Source organism: Babylonia areolata, chromosome 19 (genome assembly GCF_041734735.1).
Source record: "Babylonia areolata isolate BAREFJ2019XMU chromosome 19, ASM4173473v1, whole genome shotgun sequence".
Lineage (NCBI taxonomy): Eukaryota > Metazoa > Mollusca > Gastropoda > Neogastropoda > Buccinidae > Babylonia > Babylonia areolata.
Genome location: NC_134894.1, coordinates 55,019,257 through 55,032,629, shown reverse-complemented (window position 1 = coordinate 55,032,629; position 13,373 = coordinate 55,019,257). Strand labels below are relative to the sequence as shown.

Here is a 13,373-nt window from a genome sequence, read left to right as displayed (position 1 = left end):
CAACATCAAATCTGCTGCATTTTTTTTTTTTTTTTTTTTTTTTAAAGGAGCAGGTGCCAGTTGCATTGCTTGGTTCTAACTTTGTGACAGTTACACGTGACTAAATACCTACTGACGTTGACCGAACTACGCCATTGGCCAGTTCCATACTACACACAGTTTACCAGCGGGTTACGACCGTACTAGGCTCTTCCGTCCGAGCAATACAACTGGCTCCAGATGCCTGACCTTTGCAAATAATTGTGTAAAACATCAGCCCACAAAACAAAAAGACAGATAAGCGGTATAGTAATAATGTGTGTTACCTGTCAGCAATTTTTTTGATAGTCAGTCGTGTCCGACTAGGACCATCAGAACAGCAGAGGAGGAAACTGTTGCCCCAATTATATCGTCCAGAATGTGAATAATTTGTATTTTGTATTTCTTTTTATCACAACAGATTTCTCTGTGTGAAATTCGGGCTGCTCTCCCCAGGGAGAGCGTGTCGCTATACTACAGCGCCACCTTTTTTTTTTTTTTTTTTTTTTTTTTTTTTTTTTTTTGTATTTTTCCTGCGTGCAGTTTTATTTGTTTTTCCTATTGACGTGGATTTTTCTACAGAATTTTGCCAGGAACAACCCTATTGTTGCCGTGGGTTCTTTTACGTGCGCTAAATGCGTGCTGCACACGGGACCTCGGTTTATCGTCTCATCCGAATGACTAGCGTCCAGACCACCACTCAAGGTCTAGTGGAGGGGGGAGAAAATATCGGCGGCTGAGCCGTGATTCGAACCAGCGCGCTCAGATTCTCTCGCTTCCTATGCGGACGCGTTACCTCTAGGTCATCACTCCACTATAGTGGAAAGTGTCATCCCACCACTCTCTCGGCCAAAGAGGGCTTTAGCACAGTCGGCATTAGAGATTAGCAGTGTCTAAAATGTTTTTTTCTATAAAAATTTTAAAAAAACCCAGCTTGAACACTTCAATCCAATCGCGTGTGTTGCTGCCCAGGCGACAGAGGAGAAGAGCGAGATGGTGGAGCTGCAGAACAGCAACCGCCGCATCCTGTGCAACCTGCTGCCCACGCACGTGGCCGCACATTTCATCGACAACCAGCACAGCAGTCACATGGTGAGGACATGGATCGGGTGGCTGACTGGGTGGCTGGGTGGGTGTGTGAGTGTGTGTGTGTGTGTGAGTGTCAAGTCAAAATGATCTTTATTGAGGGTAAAAGAATAAGCTTATACAGCTTTTTTACATCCTGCCCTCATAAAAAAAAGAGAAGAAAAAAAAATTTTTTTTAATTTAAAAAGGAAGAAATGGGGGAAGTGGGGGTCTGGAAAAGATATATGGAAATAAACAATTACAAGAAATACACAAAAATTCTACCGAGAACAACAACAACAACAGAAATAATGTGTGTGTGTGTGTGTGTGTGTGTGTGTGTGTGACGAAGGAGGGTAGATTGATGGGTTAAGAGTGAGTTGATTGGGTAGGTATGGAAAACATTGATTTGGTGCGAGTGTGTGTTTGAGTTTGGGTGAGTGGTTGGATGGGAAGGTTCGTTGCGTGGGTGGGTGGATGAGTCGGTGGGTGAGTAGGTTCGGTGGGTGGCTAGGTGGTTGGATCTGGGATGGGGCACCAGCTACCCATTCTGCAGTGTTATTTGCCTATTATGAACTTTTTTTATGTATTTTTTGTTTGGCTTTGAAGTATTGTTGTTTTTTGTTTGTTTTGTTGCTTGTTTGGTTTTTTTGTTTTTTTCCCCTTTTTTTACGATTTTTCGTAATCTGGGGATGATGAATTAACTGAAGCGGAATGGCTGGCGTCCTCAGCATGACCTAGTCTTATTTGCCATAAGGAGCTAAATGGTTGGAACACTATGTCGTGAACTGTGTTTTGTGGGTTTGTCTTGGTGTGTGTGTGTGTGTGTGTGTTTTGTGTTCGTTTTTGTTCTTGTTGTTGTTGATGTAAATGTGACAGTTTTGTGTTGACGCGGTTGAGCATTTGTATGGTTTGACAGTCCTGATAATTATGACCCTGTGCGGTCGGCTGCACACTAAGCAACAAGAACAGGAACATGGGTGGCTGGATAGGTTCTCTGGGTGGATGGGTGGGTGAATAGGTTCGGTGGGTTTAGGTTTGGTGGGTGGGTTGTGGATAGGTTCATGTGGGTGGCTGGCTGGCTGGCTGGATAGATTGGTTGGGTGGGTGGATAGGTTTGATGGTGGTGGGTGGGTGAATAGTTTGGCGGGTGGATAGGTTGGTGGGTGGATGTGTTTTTTAGGTTGTGTGGATGGGTTGATGGATATGTGGGTGGATGGATGGAAGAGATGGGTGAGTGGAGTTTGTTGTGGCAGGGCATGCCTTAACCACAGAAGTTGAATTGATGACTCACTTTGGCTGCTACTTAACATAACTGGATGGACGGATGCATGAACGACTAGCGAAATGGATGGCAGTTGGGATGGAAGGATTAACGCTATTCTTAGCTTTATATATATATACATTTTCTTAAATCTACACACACACACACACACACACACACACACACACACACACACACAGATAGATAGACAGATATAGATATAAGTTTACTTTATACTGTGTGTTTTGTTTGCTTTTAATGCGTGCGTGTTTGTGTGTGTGCGTGTGTGTGTGTGTGCGTGTGTGTGTGTGTGTGTGTGTGTGTGTGTGTGTGTATTTGTGTGCTCGCGCGCGTATGTATATGTGTCTAACAAACTGTCTGTCTGTGTCTGCGTGCATTTTTCTGCCTGTCTTAGGCTTTTTGTGTCGACTGCTCTGGTCTTTATTCGAAAACGTAACTGGAAGAAAAGCAACTACCGTCCTCTCTCTCTCTCTGTCTCTCTCTCTCTCTCTCTCTCTCTCATACATACATACATACATACACAAATACATACATACACAGTCATCACACACAATAATTCAAAGTAATGCCAATGACATAATTAACCCGTTATGTAATGGCTTGTGGTACATTCGGGGGAAGGAAGGGAATAATAAAACAGCCTGTAGCCATCTCTGTCAGTTCCTTTGCATGCAGTGTGTGTCACATTCCTACAGCTCGTGATAGTCGTGTGTCGCTACCTGGCCCTTGATCTGAACGACATATCACTTAAAAAAAAAGAAAGGAAAAAAAAAAACCAATAAAACAAAGTAGACAGTAGACTGCGGGGCAAAAAAAAAAAAAGGTGGGAAGAGGCGGGGAGTTGGAGGGGGGGGGGGGGCATTGCGAAAAAAAAACATCTGCGCTCACGTTGTCACTTTTTTTTTTTCTTTTTTTTTTTAATTTTGACCAAGTTATATCCTCCCTGTGTCAATCAATAAACAACAGCTGTCGTCCTGTCTACATGAAACGCGGGGTGTATGTATGTATGTATGTATGATACGGTTAGTTCAGTGCCACGTTACAAACTAAATTGACCAATCTTTCTTTATTACTTGAGAGAGAGAGAGATCCATAGTCTTTCATCCGGTGATTAATTAAATGTTAATGATATCTCTACACTCGGTTTATTGTCGCTTTACGAACAGAGAGAGGGAGAGATCAGTGCGGAGAGAGAGAGAGAGACGCGGTGGAGGGAGTGTGAGAAAAAGGGAGGCAAATAATTCCGTTGTTTGAACTCATCGGGTACTATGTTTCCTCCCTTTAAGGTCTCGTGGCGATCAAATGGGAATATTTTTTACAGTGAAAGATATCCAAGATTTATGTTGCTTAATTGTTTATACGAAATCATTACACACACACACACTCACACACACTCACACGCACACACACACACACACACACACATACACGCGCTCGCGCGCGCGCCCGCGCGTTCCAAACATCAGAACGCGCTAACGTGAGTACATTATGATTACATCATCACCTCTCATCACCACTTTTTATTTATTTATTTTATTTTATTATTTATTTATTTTATTTTTATTATTATTATTATTATTATTACTTTTTATTTTGGTAAGCTTATAGTTGACTTCATGAAGTTTTGCGCCTTATACATAATAGTAGTAGTAGTAGTTCTTTTTTTATGTATTTATCTATTATTTATTTACTTTCTTTCTTCTTTTTTTTCTTTTTTTTTCTCAAGGCCTGACTAAGCGCGTTGGGTTACGCTGCTGGTCAGGCATCTGCTTGGCAGATGTGGTGTAGTGTATATGGATTTGTCCGAAAGCAGTGACGCCTCCTTGAGCTACTGAAACTGAAACTCATCACCACTGTCCGCGGGAGCTGTACAGCCCGTAGAAGTTCATCAAGAGGGCCTGAATGTGTATAATAATAATAATAATAATAATAATAATGGATACTTATATAGCACACTATCCAGAAATCTGCTCTGGGTGCTTTACAAAAACGCTTTTGTTAACATAAAACATTATATCTACGTTACATACACACACCAAAATGTAACTACACACACACAAATTTTAACATACATGTGTATCTAACAGCTACCCTAACACATACGCACACATAGGCAGGCACAAACTTATATAAACACACGCACACACAATACACATTCATATACATGCATGTAGTTATGTACACATATGTATACACACTTAGTCAAGCACAGCTAACGCAAAGGAAGTGGACCCGCCACAATTGAACTTATTGCCGAGGGAAAAGGTGAGTTTTAATTAACACTGATACACACGCGGCCTGTATCCCGTAGAACTTACATAGCCAGAAGTACACAGCATGATTGTGCATGTATGATGATACTCAGTATCACATGCGTCAGGAGTTGTACATCAAGGTGGAGTGATGACCTAGAGGTAACGCGTCCGCCTAGGAAGCCAGAGAATCTGAGCGCGCTGGTTCGAATCACGGCTCAGCCGCCGATATTTTCTCCCCCTCCGCTAGACCTTGAGCGGTGATCTGGACGCTAGTCATTCGGATGAGACGATAAACCGAGGTCCCGTGTGCAGTTTGCGCTTAGCGCACGTAAAAGAACCCACGGCAACAAAAAGATTGTTCTTGGCAAAATTCTGTAGAAAAATCCACTTCGATAGGAGAAACAAAACTGCACGCAGGAAAAAAAAAAAAAAAAAAAAAAAAAAAGAAAGAAAAGAAAATGAGTGGCGCTGTAGTGTAGCGACGCGCTCTCCCTGGGGAGAGCAGCCCGAATTTCACACAGAGAAATCTGTCGTGATAAAAAGAGAGACAGAGAGAGAGAAAAAAAAAAAGAGAGAGAGAAATACAAGAGTGCATGAATGCGTATGGAATGCGTTATTACTGCTGTGGGTATGTGTCTTCTATCCCCAGGAGTTGTACAGCCAGCAGAGCATGATTACAGCATGAATGTGTATGTGTTGATGCTGATACTGATACACACGCGTCTTGGTTTCCCCTCAAGAGGGCATGAATGTGTAGGCACGATTACTGATTATGTGCATACGTTGATACTGATGTACACGCGAGTCCTATGCCCAGAGGAGTAGTGCAGCCAACAGTACGCCAAGAGGGCATGGATGTGTATTCGTTAATACCGATGTGTGTGCGTTAATACTGAATGTGTATGCGTTAATACTGGTGTACACACGCGTCATGTGTCCCTATGAGGTGTACATCAAGATGACAAACGTGTATACTAATATATATCCGTTAATATTGATTACCACACATGTTTCATCAAGAGGGCATGGATCTTTTTTTGCGTTAATACTGATGTACACGTGTTGCATCAAGAGGGCATGGATGTTGTATGCGTTAACACTGATGTACACGTGTTGCATCAAGAGGGTATGGATGTTATATGCGTTAACACTGATGTACACGTGTTGCATCGAGAGGACATGGATGTTTTATGCGTTAACACTGATGTACACATGTTGCAATGAGAGGGCATGGGTGTGTATGCGTTAACACTGATGTACACATGTTGCATCGAGAGGGCATTGATGTGTATGTGTTAACGCTGATGTACATATGCACCCAATGTCCACAGGAGCTGTACAGCCAGCAGTACAGCAGGGCCGCGGTGTGCTTTGCCTCCATCCCCAACTTCTCCGACTTCTACATGGAGCTGGACGCCAACAACCAGGGTGTGGAGTGCCTTCGGGTGCTGAACGAGATCATCGCGGACTTTGATGAGGTGTGTGTGTGTGTTTGGTGGTGGTGTTCTGTGTGTGTGTGTGTGTGTGTGTGTGATGTATATGTGTTGGTGGGTGGGGGGTTGCGTGTGTGTGTGTGTGTTGTGTGTGTGGGGGGGGGGGGGGTTGTGGGGGGCATAGAGTGCCCGAGGATGCTGAACGAGATAATCGCGGACTTTGATGATGATGTGTGGGTGGGTGGGTGGAGGTGTTCTGTGTGTGTGTGTGTGTGTTTGTGGAGGGGGAGGGGGTGCGAGGACTGGGTGCGTGTGTGAATGTGTTGCCGGGGTGCGTATGTGTGTGTGGTGTAGGGGGAAGGGGTGTGCGTGCGTGTGTGTGAGTGCGCGCGCGCGCGTGTGTGTGTGTGATATATGTGTGAGTGTGGGGAGGGGTAGGGGGTGTTTTGTGCGTGTGTGTGGTGTATGTGTGGTGTATATGTTGTGTGTGTTTGGTGTATATGATGACGACGATAATGATGGTGGTGAGCAATGAATATGACAATGCTGATTGATAAAGAATGTTGATGGCGATGACGATGACGATGATGACGATAGCTCCTGGACGAGCCCCAGTTCCAAGCGGTGGACAAGATCAAGACCATCGGCAGCACCTACATGGCGGCTGTTGGCCTGATGCCCCACCTCCTCATTGAGGTCAGTCCCTTAGGCTCCTCCGCCTCCGTCCCCACCCCGTCCCCCTGCTGCTGTTGTGTCACACACACACACTCACTCCACTCAACATAAACACGGTCAGTATGCGCTACTCAACATACAATACTCTGCACAGACCCATATTTTGTGTGCGCACTCGTACAATGCACACGCAATACACACACGCGGTCACGCACGCACGCACACACACACACACCTGTAAACTGAGGTTTGTCTTGTTTTGCAAGGACACGTTGTTTGTCTTGATTTGCAAGGACATGTTTGTCAAGGACACGTTGTTTGTCATGTTTGCCAGGACACGTTGTCCGTCTTATTTTCCCGGGACATGTTCTTTGTCTTGCTTGCAAGCACACGTTGTTTGTCTTGTTTTGCAAGGACATGTTTGTCTTGATTAATTTTGCAAGGACACGTTGTTTGTCAAGGACACGTTGTTTGTCTTGATATGCAAGGACACGTTGTTTGTCGTGTTGTCAGGACACCTTGTTTGTCTTGTTGCCAGGACACCTTGTTTGTCTTGTTTTCCAATGACACGTTGTCTTGATTTGCAGGACACCTTGTTTTGCAAGGACACGTTGTTTGTCATGTTTTGCCATGACACGTTGTTTGTCTTGTTTTGCCATGACGCGTTGTTTGTCATGTTTTGCCATGACACGTTGTTTGTCACGTTTTGCCAGGACACTTTCTTTGTCCTGTTTTACCAGGATACGTTATCTGTCGTGTTGCCAGGACACTTTGTCTTGTTTTGCCAGGATACGTTGTTTGTCATGTTTTGCCAGGATACGTTGTTTGTCGTGTTGCCAGGACACGTTGTTTTGTTGTTCTTGCCAGGACACTTTCTTTGTCATGTTTTGCCAGGATACGTTGTTTGTCATGTTTTGCCAGGACACGTTGTTTGTCGTGTTGCCAGGACACGTTGTTTGTCGTGTTGCCAGGACACGTTGTTTTGTTGTTCTTGCCAGGACACGGAGAGCTCAGTGCGGGACTTCCTGGTGGTCCTGGTGGAGTTCGTCTTCGCCATGAAGGACCGCCTGCGGAACATCAACGAGAACTCCTACAACAGCTTCGCCATGAAAGTCGGTCAGTCTCTCTGCACGCGCGCGCTAGAGGATATGGTTGGCTCGGAGGAGGAATTTTTTTTTGTTTTTTTTTTTACTGCCGCAATTTCAGGTGGTTGACTGGAGGAAATTTGTTTAATTTACCGCGACGTATGTGCGGGGTTGGTTGGGTTGGATTTTTTTTTTTTTTTTTTTTTTTTTTTTTTTTTTTGTGTGGTTTCGTCATAAAGGTTAAAAAGATTGCCGAGACCCATAGATTTTACAAAGTCCGTTAGGGGTACCGAATTCATACTCGATACAATAAGACAGGGCCTAATAATCTCCTTCCATCGCTTCAAACGTTCGCCGAAGAAAGAAGAAAAATAAAAGAGTTAAGCGCATATCTCGAGGACACACCATCATTCCTCGAAGTCTGATAAATAAATAAAAAAATGTTATTTTTGCACTTAAATGATTTGTTACAAGCTGACATAATGATAAATAAAAGTCATTTCATCGGTTTTAGTTCAAAATCATTGTGTTTAGAATGAAAATCGTATTGATATAACAGGAGCAAAACATTCTGCCTTGTAACGGGACGTCACTCTGAATAATACTTTTGGAAATATTTGTTTGAAACGGAGCTGATTCGTGTTTAGAAAAAAAAGAAAAGAAAGGAAAATACGAATAAATAAAAAAATGGATAGATAACTTTTCTTAGTGACTCAAGGGATATAAAAGCTGCTGTGTTTCACACTCAGTGTCAAGGACTTACATAGTATGCACTGCATTACCTTGACAGCTAATTGTTTGCGTAGACTTTCTGCGCAGAAATATAGTACGGGACTGACTTAATACTTCGATCACAGTCAAATATATTTTAATAACACACTAAAAATAACGTAACAATAAAAACGGGGGCACCAAAACTAAATTGATTAATCGATGTGTGTCTCTTATTGCGCAGGGGTGAACATTGGCCCCGTGGTAGCAGGAGTGATCGGTGCTCGGAAGCCTCAGTTCGATATCTGGGGCAACACGGTGAATGTCGCCTCCAGAATGGAATCCACTGGCAAGCCGGAGCATATCCAGGTAGGAAACTGGATGTAGAAGATGGTTACTAAATGAAACAACTTTTTCTCTTTATTTGCAGGGTCAATATTTGCTGACAGTGTGGACGAATATGCGTATGCGGGTGGTTTCGTGTGTTGTTGGTGTGGTGGTGGCAGCTGCTTCTTTCCGTCTTTCGTCCTCTATCTTTCGTTCTTTCTTACTTAATGGGAATTCCGAACCGCCTATCTAAACTCGTTTCCACGAAATGGTATATCTTATGTGTCTAACCGTTTTTGCCTTACAGGTAGCCAACTTGTATTTATTGGAGGTTTGTAATAAAAGTAAATGAATTAATAGATAAAAGTAACAAAAAACATTAGTTAAAAGTACTACGAGCAATCACATCAGCACTAGCATCAACAGAAGCAGGAGAAGCGGCATGACCTGAAGAATAAGTAATGGTGGTAGCAGTATCAACAGCTGGCTTTACCGACGGTAGATTATATTAGAGACAGTTTAAAACGTCGTGTCAACAGCGACTTGTATCGTAGTTGCTACCGGGGGTGTTGCTGCTGCTAGCCGCGATACTTTGCATTGTTGCTGGTGATGTTACTGCTGCTGTCCCAGGTGACGGAGGAGGTCTACCTGTCGCTGAAGGACGTGTACGACTTCCGGTGCCGCGGGCGGGTGTCGGTGAAGGGCAAAGGGGAGATGATCACCTACTTCCTGCTGTCCCGGAAACCCTTGGAGCTGGGACCTCTGGGCTGCTCCAGCGCCGTCCCCTTCTCGGACCGCCGCTCCCCGCTGACCCCGGAGTCCCCGGGCCTGGTCCGGCCCTCCTCCCGCCAGTCCTGGGACACCAGCCCCCTCCCGCGTCAGGGCAGCGGCAACAACCTCCGCCAGGGCTCCCTGACCTCGCAGGGCAAAGGTCAAGGTTACGGCACCCTGACGGGGCTGGAGAGGCCTCCCAGCGTGGACTCCGGGAGGGGGAACCTGGGAACCCCTACAGGCAGCCTGAACAAGAAGCGGCAGAGCTCCATGGACAGCCCCAGGAACACGTCCCGCAAGCTGAGCGGGTCGTCCGGCACCAACTCGCTGTCCAGCGAGCACCACCACCACCAGGCCGGGGGACGGGCCCGAGCTACCCGCCGTGCACTACATGAACATCAAGATGCACAGCAGCAACAACAGCGGCGCCGGCAGCACCGGCACCCCGCCGGGCCGGGTCCGCCAGAACATGGTGCAGAACGCCCTCTTCGACAGCCTGAAGGAGAACAGCAACTCCCAGTCCCCCACCTCCCCTCCCCACTCCCTGGCCAGCTCCCCGTCCCCTGTGGGAGGAGGTGCCGGGGGTTACGCCTCCCCCTACCCCCATGTCCAGTCCCCGTCCTCCGCCCTCTTCACCAGCAGGGCCGGGGCGGAGTACGGCCCCTCCTCCTCCTCCGCCGCGTCCCTTTTCGGGCGCCAGCTGACCAGCCCCACCAGCGTGGCCAAGACCTCCATGGCGTCCATTCAGCCAATCCGCAGGGTCAACTCGGACCTGGCGGCCAAGCCCCCGACGCCGCCCACCTCATTCTCCTCCCCGAGCAACCTCAATGCGCTCCAGAGCCCCAGTGGCGTCAGTATTTACCAGCAGATCAGACCCTCCGGAGCGGCTGTTGTCGGCATGCCCGTGGTGGGTCCGTTGTCTCCGAGGCAACCCTCTCTCAAGCCCGTGCAGGAGGACGTGATCCCTGACGACCCCGTGCTGGCTCACAACCAGGACACGGCTGTGCCCAGCAAGGAGCTGGCCCCCAAAGAGATTGGGAGCATGGGTCAGGAGTACAGCAGACCGTGCTTCAGGTCCGTCAGCGGCAGCCTCCACTCCTCCACTACGTCATCCGGGGCTGACGTCAACGGCAACGCTTGCGTGGAAGGAAGCGGTCACTGTGGCGGTTCTCCGCCACGAGCCCCGGCCGATCGGAACAGCCTGGATAGCACGGAGGACAGGTTCGTGACGGGTGTGTACCGAGAGCCCATCGACCGTTCGCACTCAGCTACTCCTTCTCAGCATAGCAACACCTCTTCGGGCAAGTCAGGCGGACACGGAAACAACATCAACAACAACGGAGGAGGGGCGGCGGGGCCCAAGAAGAAGTCTCCCTCCCCAACCAAAACGCCCGCCAGGCCGCTGTCGGACGTGCTTCGTCGTTCATCCTCCGGGTCGAAGGAGAGTAACTCTTCAGGGTCTACGTTAACCCCAAGCACCTCAGCCCTGGTGGTCAGCATTGACGGCAAGATGATGTCCATCCTGCCCGCGGGGGGACAGGGAGGAGGGGACCCGTCCTTACCCCTACACCGTGTGAACGCGGAGGAATTGGGAGGGCCTGTCAGTAACGGTGTCCGGCCCGAGCTGATGACCACCAAGAACCGCATGATGCTGTCTCCAAAATCCAAGAGGCAAAGCTTCCCCTCGTCCAGCTTCATGAAGCGCGACTACGCCGCCTACTCGTCGTTCACGGCGTCGGAGGACGAAAGGGATTCCGTCAGCTCCAGACAGATGAGCGACCATTCCTCCATCGTGTTGCTGCAGCCCATTCACCTAAAGCCCGGCCGGGGAGCCAACGCCAGGCAGCAGCGCGGATACCAGGACAAGTCGGACGCCGACCTGCTTAACTACATTTTCGGGTCCCCCTGCCACAGCCTGGACCGCTACAAGTCCCGCTCCAGCGACACCATCAACAGCATCCCGCGCTGCCCGCCCACCCCCAAGTTCCCCGTGCACACTCCGGAGAGCTCCTCCCTCACCCAGCTGCTGCAGGAGCTGGCCGGAGAGTCCTCCGCCGTGCCCCAGGAGATCACACCCTCGCCTCGCGCCGCCGCGCGGGGGCCGGGACCTAACGCTTCTGGCCGCCCCCGGGGAGGAGTGGAGTCGCCGTCATCTTCGTCCGGGGAGGTCCGTGTGAGGAGCGGCGCCTTCAGGCAGGACCTGTCCCTGGCGGACATGGAGCGCAGGAGGAGGAACCGGCACTCGGCCCAGCCTGTGGGAGGTGCGGCCGGCGTGGGAGGGGCGCTGGGTCCGCGGGGTGTGCCGCCCCTGATCAGCCAGTACCAGGTGAAGCGCCGCACGGCCCACACCATGCCTCCCCGGCACTGCCGCAGCCTGGACTACATCCCCAGCGACCGCGAGGACGGCTCGCACATCTCCTCCAACGCCTCCTCCAACTGCGGTAGCCCCAAGATCCACCCTCGCCACTCCTACCTGCTGCCGCTCATCTTCGGCAAGCACCAGGTGCCCTCCTCCCACCTGGACAACGTCAGCATGTCCTCCCTGGCCTCCAGCAGCGAGATGTCCCGCAGCGACCCCGCCATCAACGCGCACGACTCCAGCTCCGCCGCCTACGAGTCCGAGTACGACAACTACCGCCCCGGGACCACCAGTGACGAGGACTTCTACGTCCCGGACCCCATCAGTGACGCGGACATCGACCTCTTTGACATTGATGACGTCAACGTGGAGGACGTCACGGTCAGTGACCACTTCAGCCTGGACATGCCCGTGCCCAGGTTCCAGAAGAAAATCACTGACGTGTGACGTCTCTCTCTCTCTCTGCACGACGGTAGAACGGAACTAGCTTTTAGATTTAAAAAAAAACAAAAAACAAAAAAACATGGATCAGCCTTTGTTTTTGGGTCCCACCGCTAAGGTTGACAGACAATACTTTTTTTTTTTCGCCTAGCACGCTGTTATCCGTGATGATCAATAAACAACCAAACAATGGTGCGTTGGCACTTTATACTCCTGGGATTGGTATCCAGATGATGATGAAAAACAACCTCTTCGACATTATTCTACGTACCAGAAGAGCAGACTTTGCACATTTCCTGTTGGAAGCATTGCTGGTTTTTTTTGTTTTTGTTTTTTTTATTGTAACTAAACATTGGCAAGTTCTGAAGCTTCCAAGAAAAGTAGTCGGGTTTGGCCGTCTGTAGACCAAAATAGTTGTTATCGGCTTCGTGACAAAGATGTTGTTATCGGCAATGTGTAGGCACAGCTGTTAGATCTGTGGAATGATCGTCAGGTACCAGACAGTTCTAAAGATAACCAAAGAAAGCATCCATGCGAATCAAGGCATGAAAGTCAAATCACGCCATGTGAATGGATTATACATTACGTGCATTGCGTACCAACGTGTGTGCGTGTGGTCAGGCCAGCTCGTGAATGAAGTGTTTCTGATTATACACACCATTAAGATTTTTTTAAATTAATTTATTGATCAGTTTATAAACATTTTTTTTTTTTTTAATGAATAAGTTGGGTGTTGTTTTTTTTTGTTTTTTATTACGCTTAACACATTTTCACGCAAAAATTAAGGCATTTGGGTTCATGGGGTCAGCATTAATGAATGAAGTCGGGTCATTGATAAATGACGGAGCGATCATCAGCGGTTGAGGAGCCAGTACTGATCATGCAGCTTCTGCAACTTGTGTGGTTCGCTTTGTGACTGGAATGCATATGGACAGTGCATGACTGCAG

At 48.1% G+C, this 13,373-nt stretch overlaps 1 protein-coding gene across 1 annotated transcript in view; it reads left to right on the top strand.

Annotated features, from left to right (window-relative positions):
- Window positions 1–13,157, top strand: part of LOC143293861 (adenylate cyclase type 1-like) — a 378,538-nt gene extending 365,381 nt beyond the window's left edge. The window contains 7 exon segments of the mRNA XM_076605169.1: window positions 991–1,110; window positions 5,955–6,101; window positions 6,654–6,752; window positions 7,730–7,847; window positions 8,772–8,896; window positions 9,485–9,982; window positions 9,984–13,157. Of these exon segments, the coding sequence (XP_076461284.1) occupies window positions 991–1,110; window positions 5,955–6,101; window positions 6,654–6,752; window positions 7,730–7,847; window positions 8,772–8,896; window positions 9,485–9,982; window positions 9,984–12,431 (3,555 nt within the window). The 3' untranslated portion in view covers window positions 12,432–13,157.
- Window positions 13,158–13,373: the final 216 nt, after the last annotated feature.